The following is a 19,129-nucleotide window of genomic DNA, read 5'->3' as shown; positions in this document are numbered from 1 at the left end:
CAGGATTGAGTCCGGTTGGCTAACCTACACTGGGGAAAGAGAAAAGGGGATGGAAATGTTAAAACAAGAAGAGAATGTCCATTGGGGTTATCATTCGGTCTCTCAGTCCGGATCACTGACGCTGACTAAATCCGGTAGCTTCCAAATATCGCAGCAGTGCTTTTGTGGCCTCTTGTAGGGGTGACATGCGAGGCCATGATCCGAAGATCTTATGCGAAGTGAATGGCTTCCTATCTAACTTATTTAGAGCTGTGCAGAGGTCATGCCTTTCATGCGCGTTAGCCGCTTTTGCTCGTTATCCAGTGTGTACCAATGGCCAGCCTATCTCCTACAAGAGAAATTATTGGGTTTTGGGTGTCACTGTTGGCCGGGACCTCTTTGGAGTCCTCAGGTTGCTCACTTGAAGAAGACGCTCACATCAATTGTTCACGTCTTCAGGTTCATCGCCGAAAAAACATAGGGATCGTCAGTGGGCTGGATAAGCAAATTCCGCCTAAAGATATGACTCTGGCAACGATTACTGCTTTTCACATAAGCTGCAGTGAGGCTTTTGCCGTCGACGCTTTTTGTGAGCCTTTTCTGTGTGCCAGTTGTGCTGACAACAACGTTAGAAAAATGATCGCCCCGAATTCCACACCTGCGGAGGCTGAACAGCTCTTGTGTCTGGAATGAAGGGAAACAACTTTATTTAAAATCCGGCAGAGCTTCACGACCAGGGCTCAGGTCTCTCATGAGGCCACTTTGATGCCTTGCCTCATCGCCGCTTCTCGGGCCTGCTTGACTGCCCCTCTTGCGTCTTGAGGTTGCAGCTGCGCAGAGCGGCAGCCCACCTCGCCGCAAGAACCTCCAGAGCTACTGCCATTGCAGCTGATATAATACGACACTCCCAGAACATGTGTGCGAGCGTCTCTCTAGTTTCCTTGCATAACTTCCAAAGAGCACTAGGGTATTGCGCAAGGAAAATGTGCCGCAATCACACCGGACTGGGGAAGGTTTGTGTCTGTAGTTGTCGCGAAACGACTGCCTGGCGACGTTTGAGTTTGCGGTGAGGTGCGGGCAATAACTGGCTGCCTAGCTGGTAGCGCTTGGTGATGTCATTGTATCTGACCAAGCGTTCTCGCGTGTTTTGAACCAGGAGTTTCGAACTCGAAGAGGCGGCCTCCGCTTCTGTGCGGTGGGTCAGTTCTCGCGCAGAGCGATGTGCTACCCCGTTCAAGTTAGGGGGCCCCTCGTCAGCAGTGGTGGCGACGTGCTCTAGAAATCGCATGATCGCGGTGCTATCGAAGTGCTGTGGACCATGTTTCCTTAGGATCTTGAGAGCATCGGAGGAAATGCGCCCCGCGCGTAGTTGTGAACTGCGTATTGTGAGTCACTAAGAACTACGTCGCAGAAGGGATCGGTAAGCGGAATCGCCACCTCTTCCGCTGTTTCTGGGTATCACGTTGCGGCACTACACGTGTGCGTGCGCAGGGAGTTTATGTGCACGACTACAGCCGTGAACCGGTGTTGTCCTGCGTACTCTTCCGCGTCTACGAAGCGCGTAGTCCTCTTCCCCCGCAAGGAGCGCAGCAGTGATTTGGAACGGCCCTGGTGTCGGCCCCGATTATACTCGGGGTGCTTGGTTCGAGGGATAGGGGCGACAATGAACGTGTCGCTGAGGTCGGGTGGAATGACCTGTTTCTGACCGTGTTGGACGTGGTAACTGACGGCGAGTTTCTGCAGGATGAACCGGCCCGTCGGTGTCAGGGACATGCGTTCAAGTTACGAGGCTCTTTGCGCATCCACGATTTCCTCAAGTGTGTTGTGTACCACCAGCAGTAGCAGAGGAGCAGTGCTTGTGGACTCCGGTAGGCCAAGGGGGATCTTGTAAGTCTTGAGCAAAAGGGTGTTGATTTTCTCCCTTTCCGTGACGTTCCAGTTGTGGAAGGCAGCAACATAAGTAATGTGACGGATTGCGAAAGAGTGTAGGAGGAGCATGACGCTGTCATCTTTAATGCCCGTATGCTTGTTTGTAATGCATTTTATCAGGCCGGTAGCCGCTGTGACCTTTCCTTCGATTTTGCGAATAGCTTCTATGTTTGACGCATTCACTGCTATATGCATACCGACGATGCTTAATTTCGGGACTCGGGGAAAACAGGAGCCGTCTTGCGTAAAGAGTATTATTTCGTCACATTTGCATGATTCGCCTGTAGGCTTGAGGTGGCGGCGCGGGCGGTAGACGAGCAGCTTCGATTTGAGTGGAGATAGTCGGAAACCTGTACCTTGGAGGTAGGTTTCAACTGTGGAGACCGCTGCTTGTAAGGTGGATTCTATCTGACCGTCACTGCCATTGTCGACCCACAGGGTGATGTCATCTGCATACAGGGCGTGATGGAGGCCCGGTATGCAGATGAAGGCAGGGAGACCTAGCATTAGGAGGTTGAAAAGGAGCGGGGATATGACCGACCCTTGAGGAGTACCGGTGCTTCCTAGTGCATGTTCATCGGATGTCATGCTGTCGACCACAAGGGCGACTGTGCGGCAAGACAGGAAGCCTCTGATGGAGTTGTAGCTTCGCTCGCCCATGTTGAGCTTGCTTATTCGGCTGAGGATTACTGCATTTGCTACATTGTCAAATGCATTTTCTAGATCTAGGTCGAGGATAACCCGGCTGCGCTAGTTGGGTCTTTGATAATCTGGTGGTAGAGCTGGAGCATGACGTCTTGAGTGGAAATGTGTGAGCGGAAGCCTACCATAGTAAGTGGGTAGGCTCCAGTGTCCTCGAGGTGGCGGTTGATGCGGGAGAGGAACGCGTGCTCCATCACCTTGTCAACGCAGGATGTGAGGCAAATGGGCCGCAAGTGATCGAGGCTGGACGGCTTGCCAGGCTTCGGTATCAGTACTGCCTTAGAGCGTTTCCACGCATCTGGGATGCGACCTGCTCACCAGCATTTGTTGATGTATACCGTAAGAGCGGTTATCGAAGCATAATCGAGGTTTCGCAGTGTCTTGTTCATAGCCTTGTCGTGAACAGGTGCTGATTTGCCATAAAGGTCGTGGAGAGCTGCGCAAATTTCTGAGTCGTGAAATTCTTCATCGAGTGTCACATTTGTATCTCCAGAGTAATGTCCGTGTTCGACATCGGGTCATTCAGGGAAGTACTAATCTAGCAGGCGTGTCACGAGCTGTTGATCACTCTTGGTAGCCCATTCCTTGTGCAAAAGGCGTAGCAGGTTTGCTCACTGAGCAGACTGGCTCTGCCTTTCCCCCAAGATGTGACGAAGGAGACGCCACGTGCTGCCATTGCGGAGCTGCCCATCGACTGCGTTGAAGATGCCGTACCCCTGTTTGCGCCTTAAGGTCCGGCAGTGGTCTTCTAGCTGGTGATTGATGTGTCCGATCTTACGAAGCTTTCGGTTGTGCATTTGGTTCTTACATCTTGCCTGTAGCGATGTCTTGGCAGAGGTGGGCTAGTCGGCTGTCAATCTTGTCAACCTGCGCTTTGAGTACGATCGTCTGCGTTGCCTTGATCATGTCGTGATTGAGCGTCTCCACCCATTCCTCGATGTGATCGATGTTCTCCTCACCGCTCTATTCCACTCCCTGCTTTAGGAACTTGTCCCAGTCCGTCCATTTGAATAGCTTAGAAGGAGGGGGTGTACCCGACTGAGGAATTCTTGTTTCTATGATCATGTGATCACTATCGAGTTGTTCAAAGGTACTGCACCTCGTTGCTTGAGGGATGTTTCGGACCGCCATCTGGTCCGCTGTCGTGTCAAGTGCCGTTGATGTGCTCATGCGGGTCGGCGTCGTGGGATCGGTAATAAGAATTAATTTGGCATCATGCAGGTCCTACCAAAGGCGTCGACCGTTCGCTGTAATGTAGCCATAGCCACAGGCCTCGTTCGGGGCATTAAAGTCTCCCCCCACCAAAAACAGGCTTGAGCCCGCCAAGGCAAGCTCACCTCGAAACAGAGAGAGGAAACGACTCCACGAGTGAGCCGGATTACTATATACATTGAGGAGAAACGCACTGTGTTTGCGGGTCCTATTGGGAAGCAGCTCTAGAAGCATGTGTTCCGCATGCGTGCCGCGTACGCTGTCTCTATCCCTTTTCAACTACTATCCCTTTTCAAATTAAAATTGCGAGTCCGCGATCAACACGAATCGGCGAGGCATGTGCAGTGCAACCTGCAAGTTTTGGTACGGTACCTACTGTTTCCTGTATCCTTATGGCGTCGGGCTTCGGTTGCGCGTGTCGGACGTATTGTTGAAGCAGTGGTTGCTTTTTAGTCAAGCCCCGACAGTTCCACTGCCACACCACGAGCTCTTTATTGGGGCTGGCCATCGTGGTGCTGCACTTGTACGTTACCTGAGATAGGGCTAGTGTGAATGACTGTAGGGCCCATGGGGGACATCATTTCCATGCCTGGGCGAAAGCCTGTGTGAGTTTCGATTTTGTCTATGTGGGTTTCAACCCTCTGTGTTCGAGCAGCGAGGTTATGGACCGCAACGCCGATAATGCGGATCCCTGTTTGAATTTCAGAAAGCAGCATCCTTACTTTTTCTTGTTCTTTCCGCCAGTTATTTATCGTGACATGTGCTTTGTGCCAATCACTTACTGCTGATTCAAGCTTGTCAAGCGTGTCGAGCTGTTGAGATTGGGAACTAGCCGCAGCGCCTTTCTTTACGGGCGGCGCGGCGCTGTCCTTACAGTTCGTCACGGGAGTCGGGACTAAAGGAGGCTTAGGTATAGATGGCTGCGCCATCGACTGTTTAATCTCGCGAATTTTTTGGGTTAACTGTAGCATGAACGAGTGTAACCGTGCGTTTTGCGCTGTACTGCTTTTAATGCCAATTCCCTAAGGCCCCCTTATTGCTGTGTTCTGAGGAAATAGCTCCCTCAGTCTCGAGCCCTTAACCACATCTGTCCAGCTCGCCTTCTCAGTTATGTCCGGGTTTTGGCGGCCGGCATGCTACGGAAGACGTGAGCTCGAACTGCCACGGCTCGGTCCGGGGCTTTTGCTGCGTGCTCGACTCCGAGACCTGCTCTGCTGGCGGGATTGAGGCCCCGCTGCCGAGCAAGACCGCTCTCGACCTCGAGAGCGAGAGCGGGGTCGGGTGGGATATGTGCGTCGTAGGTATGCTGTTGTAGCCCGAGGGCGGCCTCTGCTGATGCCCTCTGTCAATCCCCGCGTCGTTTCTTAACGAGATAGGGGATCTCGAATCGAGCCTTGCAGCTCTTGTCCGCAGTGAGATGCGCTTCCCCGCACATGTGACACCTTGACGTGCATGTGTGATTGTGGTCTGGGTTCAAGGCTCCGAAGGCTCTACACACACGGTCTTGGGAGTTCGGGCAGACGTCCATGCAATGGCCGACGCGTACGCACTGGTGGCACAAGTCATTATGATTTCTTTACAAGATGCACCTGAGCTTTGCACCCCTGTAGTACACCCACGTTACGACCCGCCCACCATGGAAGGCGATGATGACCGACGTGGTCTTGCTAAGTCTTTTGGCCACTAAGGCATTCGAGTTCCTCTTGTTGACGATATTGAGGTGAATGGTATTGGCGTCTTCTTCGAAAGGAATGCCTCGGACGCCTCCCTTGACTGTATAGCCGGGCGCAGTTTCATAATCACGAATCTCGAACTGGTGCCCGTCGACTTCAAACCTGTCGAGTCGGCGGTACCACCGGTTCTCTGAACTACGCATTGCATTATGAGCCCAGCTCCATTTGTTTCCATAATGTCAACTAGAATACCGGCTATCACCGTTTGCTCCCTGATCCACATCGCCCTCTTCATGTCTTCTAATGCTACGCCTTACATTTTTCGTTCATCACTCTTTGCGCGGTTTTAAACTTGCACTCTAGCTTCTTTTTTACCCTCCAAGTTTCTGCGCAATATGTTGGGACCGGTAGAATGCAGTCATAGTACATTTACTTTTCAGTGGCAGTGGCCAGCTCCAAGTCACGATTTCGTAATGCCTGCCGTGTACATTCTAGCCCACTTTCATTCCTCTGTCAGTTTCCTTCTCTTGATTAGGGTGCCCTGTAAGTAACAGTGTTAAATAAACGTAGTCCTGTACTAAATTTTTGTGGTGGTCCTGACGCATGTACTCATTCCATAGTCGTCATTCTAACTTTATCAACCAACCCTCGTCATGGCGTCGCCTTCAGGCCGACGTGGTGAAACATTCATCATGCATTCCTTGAATACCATGGTTTCGATACCGCTGTTGTCATTCCATCATCGTAATACCAGCCTCATTATTCGACATCATCATGCCGTTGTCGTCACGTCGTTGTCGCCACGCCTTTAGCGCCGCCGCGTCCCATGTTGCCTAATAGATTGTGCTGCTATTTATGTGCTCGTGGTCACGATGCCAATACCGTGACTGCATCGTCGTGATTCCACTCTTGTAATCGGTCTCTCGTCATGTGATCGTCATCATACGGTAGTTAGGCATTTGTTCTCGTGCCATCCTTGTGATGCCGACGTAGTCCCTGCATCGCTAGTTTTCAGATGATCGAAGCGTATTCATGATATGATGAATATGATTTACATATTATGGCACACACCCATAAAAAGAGGATCCGTTAGAAGCGTGCCCAACTCATTTTCAGTTTATATAAATATTTTTCTTATGTTCGCCGTGCACTGTGGCAAATTTGCCTACATAAACTTGCTCTTCATATCTGGTACGGGCTGGGTGCCAACGATGGATTCTCGCTCTCTTGCCACCATATTGTTCGCAAGAGAAAAGGAATAGGCACGGCTTCATCGCAAACGGGATTCTAACCCCTGCGCACCTGAATTAGTTGTTTCGATACGAAATTTCTTGCTTCGTATATTTAGTGCGAAGTATATTGTAAAGGGAAAATTGAAATTTAACATTTTTTATCCACGTTACAGAAGCTGCGCTAAATGACAACACAATTGCTTTAAGTTTGTGAATGAACACGTAAAGTATTCCGGGAAAAACGCTCGGTTTCCTTGTGTTTGATGCTGCCGGGACGGAAAATATTAGTCTAAATTTCTGGTAAACGTTATGTTATTGGTATAAATGCACCATCATAGCCATATAACGCTAAGAAATCTAAAGAAGCTTATCACACGTGCCGATTGAGATGTGCTTTTCTCGGCCGGTGCACGCGTTGCATGTTTGATAATTCGGGGCCGAGCTCCTGGAAGCCATATTGACCATTCTTTCATCGAGCGAAGAGACTTTGCTCATGAGTTCACTGAGACCTTACTTTTATCAATAGATAATATATCTGCAGCTGACTATCCTAGGTGGTTATATGACATTTTAATCTAGTAACAGTCCGAACAATTATGTACGATAAAAAACAGAATCGCGCATGAGCCTTCTAGAAAATGCTTCGGGAAACATATCGAAAGAAACAAAGTAACCAAAGATAATCTCCATTCTACATCCACTGTACCCTAGCGTCATCAAATTAGTGCATCCACCGTAAAATGAGCTATTATAAGAGCTGTGAAAATACACCTTGCTTATATTTTACTACTGCAGCTGATATTCAACAGAACTTTATTGCACAACAAACTAAGAAGCAACATGTCCATGTTCTATGGCACGGAAAACGTCTTAAAGTGCAACAAAGAGTGTCACCGCTACTATTGATTTTCTTAGTGCCCCACTCGAAATGAACATCTGGTAATGGGCACAAGAGATGCAAAATTCGCGTCAAGAGCCTCACTCTTTCTATTTGCTTCTTTACGTGAATTGTGTTCCACATTTTGAGTGATGCCGTCAATTCATCACACCATACCAAAAAGTATAAAAGAAGTCTCAATGAGCAAAAGTAACCGAAAAACACGGTCCTTTCCTTCTCTATCTTATGGTGCCGTGAAAACAGGAAAGGAGGTGGCCATCCGAAAAAAGGAATAATGGGTTGGCTACGCCATCAGTGTCGCGCCATTCATGCTGCCGCTTCCTGAGTAACCACCGTAGATACCGAAGCATTGGAAGCGACTAAACCGACGGCTATCGACTGCCGAGTCCTCGTAGATAAGCTCGAACACAAAGACTGCGGCCGTAATGAAATGCACGTGGGTAACGCTGAAGAAAAATCCAAAATCACTGAGGCCTCGGAAGACCACTAGAACATTTAGAACAGCAAACACAGTGTTCGTTTTCACCGTAACGTCCGCTCCGACCTTGAACAACAAGACTATCGCTAGGTATTTCACGGGCGAGCAAGTAGTTACATGAAAGCGTTGTCCCCAGTATTTATCTGGAGAACACTTTTGACCATAGAAAAAGACAAGGATTGTCGTGTTGGGTACAAATAGCATCATCATTATTATTATCGGGATTTCAGTATTGGAAGAAAATTAGAGGCAGTCAGGGGATCGGTCTCACCTTTTAACATTTGCTGCCGAAACCCGAAAGTGACACTGATGCCTTGGACTGCGATTAAGAGTGCTAGTCCGTGGGTTGGCCAGGCTGCATTCGCCACCTGGAAGTTCGCGAGCCGGGATGACGTTTTGTTTACCCCCTTGCCCTTCCGCACGGTGGCCCAAGATTTGCCAGCGTGAGATGTCCAAGGAGATAAGCAGGACACATCCTCTAAGCGCCGCTCTTGATCAGCTAATGGTACCCATGCAATCTACCAATTTTTAAATAACGCGAGCACTTCGAGGCCTGCAAGGTGACGAGAACGAGGTTCTGCGATGACGCTCGTTCTTTAGCTCTCGAAGCAGCCAGAAAGTCAAATGAGAGCTCCTCTCGCCCGCACGGCGACTTTCATCCGGAATCTTCATCCTGCAGCACTAGTTCTCAGAAGCAATGACTGTGCGCATGCCGAACTGTTGGAACTTCATCACAATGGCCACTAATTTCATTTCCCGAGTTTTAAATGCCGAGTTCATGCAGTGCTAACCTTGCTCCATGTCTAGCGCTTGGAGGCGCCAGCACCATGCCAGCACAATTGTCCAATGCGCGAACTGCGCGCACCACCGGCAGTGACAAGAAATATTTGCGCAACGCCCACCGCAATGATCTTAAGTGCGTCGTGGTGAAAAGAAAGACCGTAAATCTTGAAAGTGAACCGCTATAGAAGTGAAGGCTTACCTTTCGTACGAAACTTGCAGAACTTTCTGTGAAAAACTGTCAAGCGCACGCGTCATCGCCATTGTAAGTTTGAGGGTTTCCACTAAATCTTACAGTTAAGAAGAAATAGTCCTGCGAAACTGAAGAAAAAGGTATGGATGGTGATTTACTTTTACTGGATACAAACCAACGTGCTAGAATTTGATAGCTTCGAGTACAAAAGATTCAAAGCAAAAGCAAGACTTGGGTTGCTAACTGTAGAGCTAGAAAGGAAGCCGTTCCTTAATACCCAAGGAATTCCAGTGCTCCCCCGACAGACACTAAGCAGCCACAGGGAACGCAAGAGACACGCAAGGGTGACCAGAATATATGAATACAATGAAAAAAAATAAAGTGTACACGGAATTTCATGACGTCACAATTGCGTGACGGTCCACCAATTATGGACCCTCCCAAAAAGACTTCAGCCCTGTGCCTCGCATTGACGACGTGCTCGGTTGTCTCCTTGGTGCCAATAAATTTTCGATAATATACATTTGCTCTAATTATCGGCAAATTTCTGTGGATGAGCAGGACCAAGAGAAATTGGCGTTCGTCACTCCTGATGAACTATGTCAGTTCAGCGTTATGCCATTCAGTCTATGCAATGCCTCAGCAATGTTCGAACGTATGTTGAACTCGACTTCAAGTGTTCAAATGGTCAACATTTCTTTGCTACATAGAAGACGTTATCGAACATTCCCCTTCATTTGAGGCACATCTTGAGCATTTATCAGCTATTCTTCAAGTACTGTGCAAGGCTGTGCGCCAGCTGAATTAATCGAAGTGTGACCTCTGTCACCAGCAGATTGCAGCGCTCGGCCACTCTGTTGACGGAAGCGGTACTTTTTGTGCTGTCTGCTCTATTCCTGTACCCCAGTGTGTCAAAGACGTCCGAAGTATTATAGGAGAATGATTCTCCATCATATGGTTCGGGAAAAATTTCGCCGCGAATGCTCGACCACTTACTCATCTTCTCAAGAAGGAGGTGACCGTTTACGTGAGGCCCAACTCAACCTGTCACTTTTGCCCACCTCGCCACCACACTCGCCGCGCCACCTACACTAGCCCATTTTGACCCGTCCTCTTCTACAGAGGTCGAGTACCGATGCCAGTGGTCACTGAATCAAAGCCGTCTTAGCCCAAGGCCAAAGTTAACAAGATCGTGTTATCGCCTACACTAGCCGTCTTTTTACAGCAGCGGAGCGCAATCACTCGATCACAGAGCGCGAATACCTGGCCCTCGTCTTGGCGGCTTCGAAATTCGCCCGTCTTTGTGGGGCACGCATTTCTCTATATTACCGGATCACGCGCTCTGGTGGCTTTCGTCACTCAGGATTCTACCGGCCGACTTCATCGCTGGCCTGTGCAGCTAGAAGTATATTGCTCTATAGTAGTGTAAGAATCGAGTAGTCTAGATCAAAACGCAGACTGTTTATCCCGTTGTCCAGTGGATGAGCCACCCGCCGTGCCTGACACCGATGCCGACGCATGCGTTTTCTCCGTTTCTGAACTGCTGCACGTCGCTGACGAGCAGCGCCAGGATGACACCTTGCGCGTCATTATTGATCGCTCCGAATCTTCATCTTCCAATTCGCCACTTTATTCGTTTGGCCTCAGGTACGGTGTATTACACCGCCGCAAGCTTCGCGCCCATGGTCCTGCCCTACTCCTAATCATTTCTAAGCACCCCCGGTACATGTTCCCCGTGAACTTCATGACTTACCGACCATTGGTTTTCTCGGCTTCTGCCACACTTACGACCGCATTCACTGCCGCTTGCTTTAGATAGACCTTGCCCGATCCGTCCCTAAGTACATCGCGCCATGTTGAATATGGCAGCGCCAAAAAAGACCATCGGTGTTCCGTGCCGGTTGGCATTAACTGCTCGACTTCATGGTGGAACCGTTCTTCCGCATCGGCAAAGACTTACTTTGCCCTTTCCCTCGCCGGTCAACAAGTGGGTCACTGTGGCGACAAACTACACCACTCGCTATGCTATCACCACAGTGCTCCCAACCAGCCGCACCACAGATGTCGCCTATTATTTCTTACACGGCGGTGTTTTAAAAGCTGCAGCTCCTCACCAACTTCTCGCTAAATGTGGCGGGACCCTCGCTTCAAAATGTCATCGCCGACAACGTGCAGTACTGCTCCACCAGGTCCAAGCTGACTGCATTTTAGCATCGACAAACTAACGGAGCATCTGAGTCGATCAATGGCAGATATGGTTGCAAAGTATGCCTCACCCGACCACACTTATTGGGACCTGGCTCTACCCTATCCCTTCTACCATGTACTATGTCACATGTGCATATAATTTATCGCAAAACAACACCGCCATTATTCTCCCTTCTTTCTCTTGTTCGGCCTACAATGCTACTGCACACATCCTTTATTTCCGCTGCAGCAGAGGCCAGCAAACATGCAGTTGATGCCACCCCCAGGACGGCCCAAGCACGGCAAATTGCACGCGCTCACCCCCTGACCTCCCAAAAGAACGAAGAGCACTTGTACAATCGACAACTCAGAGACATGGGTTTTTCGCCTGGGTCTCTAGTACTGCTGTTGTGCCCGATCCCTGACATTGTGCCATCACAAAAACTCCTGTCCCGGCACACAGACGTATACCGAGTGCGGCACGCCGTGACTCCTGTTATGTATGAAATGGCCCCAATCAATGCCCGTCCCTCGCCTGCCCTGCCTTCCATTGGCGTTGTGCATGTCGCACGCCTCAAGTCTCGTAACTCACCTACTGACACCGATATTTAGATACACCGGGAGGGTGTGTCTACCCCTGGGGATAATGCTACATCTGTATTGCGTTTTTCTTTTGGACCATACATGCGGGCGCCCCTACGAAGAAGATGAAGCGCTTCGCTTTCTCGAGCTGTCTGCTGAACTGGTCAGCGCTGAAGTTTTTATACCAGAAGCTCCGAAACAGCGGAAGAGGAGGTTATCGCTGTGGCAATAACCTCCACATATTGTCATTACATTATTATCGATTGCAGAGCAACAGTACGCAATATTGCGAAAGGTCGGGTCGCGGCTCCAGTAAAACACACAGTAGACACCAACCAACACCCACGACCAATCCAAATCATTTGGCCGCCAGGACACTCCTCCCTACCCGGCAACGATGCCGCCCACACCACCGCTCGAGGACTCGCCAACCGAGCACCAGACGGCTCACGCTAGGATCAGAGAGGGATCTCATGGTCAGTTACCAGGAAATAACTAAGCACTACAGGTTAGCCAGGGCCGTGTACCCGCCAGCACATAACTCGCTTAACAAGCGACAAGAAGTAGCTTGGAGACGACTTCAGGCGAACACCTACCCCAACGCCGTAGCCCGTCACTACTACTACCCGAACCAATATGCTAATACATGTAAGCATTGTAAGAAAAAAGCGGATCTGTTCCATATTATGTGGTCGTGCCCAGCCGAAAATCACACAAATCACGAAATAAATAATACTGAGCAGTGGGGGGCCGTGTTGCTCTGCTGCGACCCTGACCTGCAGGCCAAGGTCATCAAGAGAGCTGAAGAAGCCGCCCGTGCCCAGGGGCTCGTGGCTACCTAACAAAAGGTTATCCGTCAATACCTTGTTTTCAAATAAAGTTTTTACGCACTCACTCACTATAAATATACAATTATTAGAGGCTTCAGGTTTTCACCCGTGGTTCGCATAATATTGATGACATGTACGCAATACCAAAATCAACATTGCAAGGCTAAGAAAATGTTTTACCTAAGTTGTCGTTGTTACAGCAGGTTGTGGTATGTTCATGTGTTCCCTGGTCACTATAGTATTGAGGTATTTGTACAGCAATATGCCAACACGAATTATGACTGCCATGCGCAGGGTTTTGGGGGATGCATAGTGTGATACGTATGTTTTTTTTGGCACAGATGGTAGGGAATGTGTGCAAAACAGTAGATATACTGTTAACCGTTTTTATTCTATAAAGAAAGTATTACCAGAAGTTCGGGCATATCTGTGAATTATTTTTCTTTCAACGCATTCACTATCCGTAGAGAGCATGAATTTGCACTATAATGTGTCCACATACCTAAGGAGCAATGAAATATTGCACTAACATATGGTACATGGCGCGGTGTGTTTAGTCGGCTGTGGATAAAATAATTATCATGCGACAAGTCAATTCCAAGGTTATTAACACACAAAGTACTAATTCTTGCAGCAAAAGCAAGGCGCAATGGCAGTATGTCTACATTTCATTGATGGACATGAGTCCAAATTTCACAGGATTTTAAATGTAGAAAGCCAGCATCCCCATAAAGCCCCCATCGAGTGCAGTTTCATATTTGGGATGACTAGTCAAGAGCAGACTCGTTTCGAGTTGCTTGATGTTTAAAAGTACCGGCAAAGTCGCAAGTCTGCAAATAAAATACCCCAGAGAAAATTGGCATAACTCTTATTTCTTACCGCATATGGCGTGACTTGTTCTCAATTTGTGTTGGAACAAAAGTGTCCACTCCTCGCAGGGTTGTGCGAAGTGCATGATACATTTCCGTGGTAGGAGAATAAAAGAAGAGAACGACAAAGAGTGGACGCGCGAAGGTGAGTCCCGTGCGTAATGGAAGATGACGAGGTCGAGGAGCTTCAAGCACGAGAACGCACGGCGCAAAAAGATAAAACAAAAGGAAAGTGGCCCAATCGGGAAAGCTCACACTATTTCCAGGGGCCAATCAGGCAAAGGTAATATGGCCTATGCGGCAGAAAACCGAGGCGCTTGCAGGAGAGGTGAAGAATTCCTGGAAGTTACTCAGGGGTGAAGTGCGGCCACCGAACCGGGCGCGCCAGACGGGCCGTAGGGCTCCGGACCCGAGCCTCCAGGACTTCCCCGATCGGAACCTCCTGCCAACCCGTTCCCAGGCGTCGCTACTCTTCTCCAGCACGGACTGCTACCTGAGGCCGGCGAACTTCTGTGCCTGCAGGCAGAACTGGAGGAGTAAGTTTGCGGGCGCGAGTTTGTATCCAGATGACAGGCCAGGGCACCACCTCCATCTGCCCGTGCCACCAGGCCGCCTTCATTATCTCTCGTAGACAGAGCAGCCATGCTCTGATCGGTGGCTCATCGGTCAACTACATTGAGAGTGTGGTGAGGTCAACGCCATTTATTGCACCACCTCGTCTCCGCCCCTGCGCGCCGAACTGTTGCGTGCGCTCACAACCACAGCCTGCCCCTGACTCAAGTGCTGTTGGTACTTTCATAGCACTGAGTATACATTATTTCTTGTTGCCAATGTTTCATTGAGTGTTTATGCGTTCCTCTCTACATCAGTTGAATTAAAAGTTTTGTGTGCGTTATGCAACAAACGGCTTTGTCCTCATGGTTTTTCCGAGGCTCCACTTCATGTAACCAACAGCAACAATTAAAGAAAATAACCTGCAGCACACTCACACAGATGGAACTAAGCCCCATCAACCACTGATTAATTGCCATCTTCTGAACGTAGGGACATCTCTAAAGGCTTCGCCACCACTTGTATTATCAAGGTGCTCCCACGCCTTGTTGAGACAGCATGGGCGGTAATCTGAGAAAGAAGTGAATGCTACGCTCATTGGCACCGTTTGTAACAACATGTGTCCTCCATAGATGTTCAGTTATGCTTCGTGTGGTCATTTGCAGTCCATCTACATTGCCGACAGCCAGTCATTCTATTTCTACACAGCAAAAACTACGCAACAGAAGACACATCATATATACAGAAGTCATAGTTCTCCAAGTGAAATTATCAAAGGTTATTAAAGCTACAAAGAACTTGGATCAATAAACGAGCTTCAAAACCACAAATGCATTGGATTGTAGTGTAGTTTACGTGCTTTGAAAACCAACGAAATACATTAAAAATGTGGTACCATTTTTGTCGTTTCTTCCAGATGCGAGCGGTACGAGCAGATGCGAGCAGCACGCCTGGAATTCAAATATCACGACGACGGGTGAATGTGACAAAGCGTTTCAAACGATTTGTGGTGATGTGAGCTACCAGGTTTACAAGCACAGCTGCATCGATCCAAAATATATCTGCGTCGGTTTCAAGAGCCGTTGCTAAAATTAAGCAAGGTAAGAAAATAAATGTGTTATTTGTTTTAATCGAATGTGCTCACAGTATGAATAACTAGTGCAGGCAATCAAACGCACGAGACATTTTATCCAAAGTGTTCATCAAGTGCAATTTCATTACTTGCTTTCATAACATACATCCTCATTGTCTTAACTTTTTAGCTCATTTACGATAGCTCAGTTACGCGCGTTTTTTATGCGTTGCCATGGATACCTTAGTGGGCATGTTGTAAAAAATTGATCTCACATCTACGCTATGCAAATCGCACGTGGTTTGTTAAAGAATGGTTCTTACAAGCTATATACGATACAATTGATTGGCTACGATTGTCTTCTTTATTTAGTTTCTCAGCAGATTTCATCAACCCAACCATATACTACAATTTATCCCAAATTATTCATCAATTGACTCGAGGCCCTAAACTCTTAGACCGAATTCTTGCGAACGCACCCAGATCTACGAGGTACGTTACACATCTAAACGGCTTTAGTAATCACAAATAACTCCAAACTACGAATAAATTTTCATTGAAATTTACGGGTGTATGACAAAGAGAATTCGCGATTACAGCAAGGACAATTAGGCCGAAAATACCAAAGAACCTGATTCCTTCTTTAACATTACACTTCTTGCCTATTTCTACACATGTCCTATTGAGGACATCTGGTTAATGTTCAGAGACAAGCTATGCGTGTTGGTTCACCAACACGTGCCTATAATAAAGATAACAGCAGACAAAAACAATCCATAGTTTACCATTAATATTTTTAAGCTCCGAAATAATAAGCTCTTGTAGAAACTCATAAAATGTTTGCACAGACTGTGGCCTTGTGAAAAATATTACAATTGCGCAACAAACTGCCGCCAAGCTCTTTATGCTGCAAAAGGGAAACATTCTTGACATGACGTCCCCTCGCTCCTCAAATCTAAACCCACGAAATTCTGCATACTCGATATCCTAATTGTCGGGATACTCCATATCACCTTCCACAATACTAACGGTGCTCGTCTTCTAGAAAATGAGTGTCCCTCAGTTTTCTGTTGTTTCTTTTCATACTTTTTCATGATGGAAGGTTTAGGTAATCTGCCAGCAACCAATCTACCAGCAACCAATTTAGCTACTGGAAATGCCAGGATTAAGAAGAAGAATAGATTGCAATAAATGCCAGTGGCGGAGATGTGTGTATTTTATTTTCTGTAGCTCTGCAGCTCTTCTAAGAAAGTGACATTGCAGCGGGTGTGTGTTTCCAGTGGAAGATGCCTACACAGGAGTACGAGGAATGTGACCTTTGTACGAGTTGGTATTCGGCGTAGTGCAGCTTCACGGGAGCGGAAGCTCGACAGCTGTGACCCAGCCATGTTCTTTGGTCCTAGAAAATGTGCGAGACGTGTTGCTGGCATAGCTTATAGCTATTCATAGCGGGGCCTATGGGCGATACAAATGTTTTCGTGGGCTCTCATGTTAACCCGGACGTCAGAATCTACGAAATATTGCCCAGAGGTCCGGAAAATTTTTGTAATGCAGTGCGGAAATGTGCACCGTTAGCTGAAAGGACGTAGTCTGTTTTCTATCGATTCCGTGATGTCAGGTGTCGTGCGCTTCTCGCATATTTCCAATTTTACAGTGCAGCCTATTAGGCCCTCGCTGTGTTTCTCTTTTCGTCGACAGTTTCGTCGAGCTGGGGGAGAAAGAACTCAGAAAGAGTGAAAGCAGAGCCTAAAAATAGTACCGCGCAGCATAGTGGCGCAGCGAGGGTAGGTGGTGCCTAGCGGGGGAGAAGGGGTGCCGCACAGCCGAGTTAGGAACGCCCCCCAGTTGCGTGCTGTCTCCTATGGCGCGAAAGGCAGTGGGGTCTGGCGAAGGGAGTGGCATTATACTCCGGCGGCTGCTAGGGTGCCTCAATGTCCTCCTCACGCGCCGGGCCGTACAAAGTGGAGGCAACTGCGGCATCTTCTACGGGCGTTGGCCACGAGAATGGCTGACGCCATTGCCGGAGCTCGTGTATCTTGTGGGCGCTTTAACACTAGTTTACTGGGCTTACCCCAGCTCCGCTGGTCTCTTGTGTTTACGATAGCGGAGTTACGCATTATTTTTTTTTTGCGCAAGAAACATTCACACTTCTAATAAATGATAAAATGGCGAGTACGCACATGGCTTATGCGTAGTTAAATTGAACTGCGCATAAGCCTGTGCTTTTCGCAGCGCACGTCGTAACCTGTGCGCTGCGAAAACGTAAGTATTTATACGTTAAAAAGTTCCACATTATGAAACTAAAGGCGATTTATTTCATCGGTCATTCTGTATTGTAGTCTTAAATATTTTCTGGCAAAAACTACCCTGCACGTAAACTCGAGCATGTGTGTCCGAATGACAGTTTGCTTTATTCGTTTCAAGATATTCTTTTATTTAATTTCGACTTATTACAATACGGAGCATTTCCAGCAAGACAGGTGAAACGAGGTGAACAGCATAATTCTGCGGCTTAGCAGGAGCAACGTTCCTTTTTACAATGCTAATTTGTGTTTTGCAGTAATAATAAAAGAATGGGTAATTGAATTGTACAATAATTTCAAAGAAAACTTTAGCTAACTGCGACACTTTTTCCGTTCAGAAAGACAGTTGCTGTACAATGAACAGTTAACATAACGTTGTTAAGCCCGAGGGAGAAGAATGAAAAAAATCCCGTGCAGCTGAGGGAACAAAAGCCAATTTTTTATTTATTTCGGAATATCGGATATAATAGTGCTCAGTGAGGTTAGGAGGACAAAACAAGCATATACAGTGCTAAAGAGTGGGCACGTACTGCGCTACCGGGGCTTAGCGGAGAGACGAGAACTAGGAGTCGGATTCCTGATTAATAAGAATATAGATGGTAACATACAGGAATTCTATAGCCTTAACGAGAGGGTGGCAAGACTTGTAGTGAAACTTAATAAAAGGTACAAAATGAAGGTTGTAGAGGTCTACGCCCCTACATCCAGTCATGATGATCAGGAAGTCGAAAGCTTCTATGAAGGCGTGGAATCGGCGATGGGTAAAGTCAAAACAAAATACACTATACTGATGGGTGACTTCAATGCCAAGGTAGGCTAGAAGCAGGCTGGAGACAAGTCAGTGGGGGAATATGGCATAGACTCTAGGAATAGCAAGGGAGAGTTATTAGTAGGGTTTGCAGAATAAAATATTATGCGGATTATGAATACCTTTTTCCGCAAGCGGGTTAGCCGAAAGTGGACGTGGAGGAGCCCGAATGGTGAGACTAGAAATGAAATCGACTTCATACTCTGCGCGAATCCTGGCATCATACAAGATGTAGACGTGCTCGGCAAGGTGCGCTGCAGTGACCATAGGATGGTAAGAACTCGAATTAGCCTAGACTTGAGGAGGGAACGGAAGAAACTGGTACATAAGAAGCCAATAAATGAGTTAGCGGTAAGAGGGAAACTAGAGGAATTGCGGATCAAGCTACAGAACAGGTATTCGGCTTTTACTCAGGAAGAGGACCTCATTGTTGAAGCAATGAACGACAATCTTATGGGCATCATTAAGGAGTGCGAAATAGAAGTCGGTGGTAACTCCGTTACGCAGGAGACCAGCAAGCTATCGCAGGAGACAGAAGATCTGATCAAGAAACGCCAATGTATGAAAGCCGCTAACCTTCAACTAGAGTAGAACTGGCAGAACTTTCGAAGTTAATCGACAAGCGTAAGACAGCTGACATAAGGATCTATATTATGCATAGGATTGAAGAGGTTCTCCGGAACGGAGGAAGCCTAAAAGCAGTGAAGAAGAAACTAGGAATAGGCAAAAATCAGACGCATGCATTAAGAGACAAAGTCGGCAATATCGTTACTAATATGGATTAGATAGTTCAAGTGGCTGAGGAGTTCTATAGAGATTTATACAGTACCAGTAACACCCACGACGATAA

General features: G+C 47.8%; 1 protein-coding gene across 1 annotated transcript in view; it reads left to right on the top strand.

The window, feature by feature from the left end:
* LOC142559638 (uncharacterized) overlaps positions 1-15,207 on the top strand; it is a 30,135-nt gene extending 14,928 nt beyond the window's left edge. Inside the window, exon 5 of the mRNA XM_075671208.1 lies at positions 15,013-15,207. Coding sequence (XP_075527323.1) covers positions 15,013-15,185 — 173 coding nt within the window. The 3' untranslated portion in view covers positions 15,186-15,207. The remainder of the gene's footprint in view (positions 1-15,012) is intronic.
* Positions 15,208-19,129: the final 3,922 nt, after the last annotated feature.

Source organism: Dermacentor variabilis, chromosome 10 (genome assembly GCF_050947875.1).
Source record: "Dermacentor variabilis isolate Ectoservices chromosome 10, ASM5094787v1, whole genome shotgun sequence".
NCBI lineage: Eukaryota > Metazoa > Arthropoda > Arachnida > Ixodida > Ixodidae > Dermacentor > Dermacentor variabilis.
Note: the sequence above shows the minus strand (reverse complement) of the source record. Positions and strands in the feature narration are given on the sequence as shown.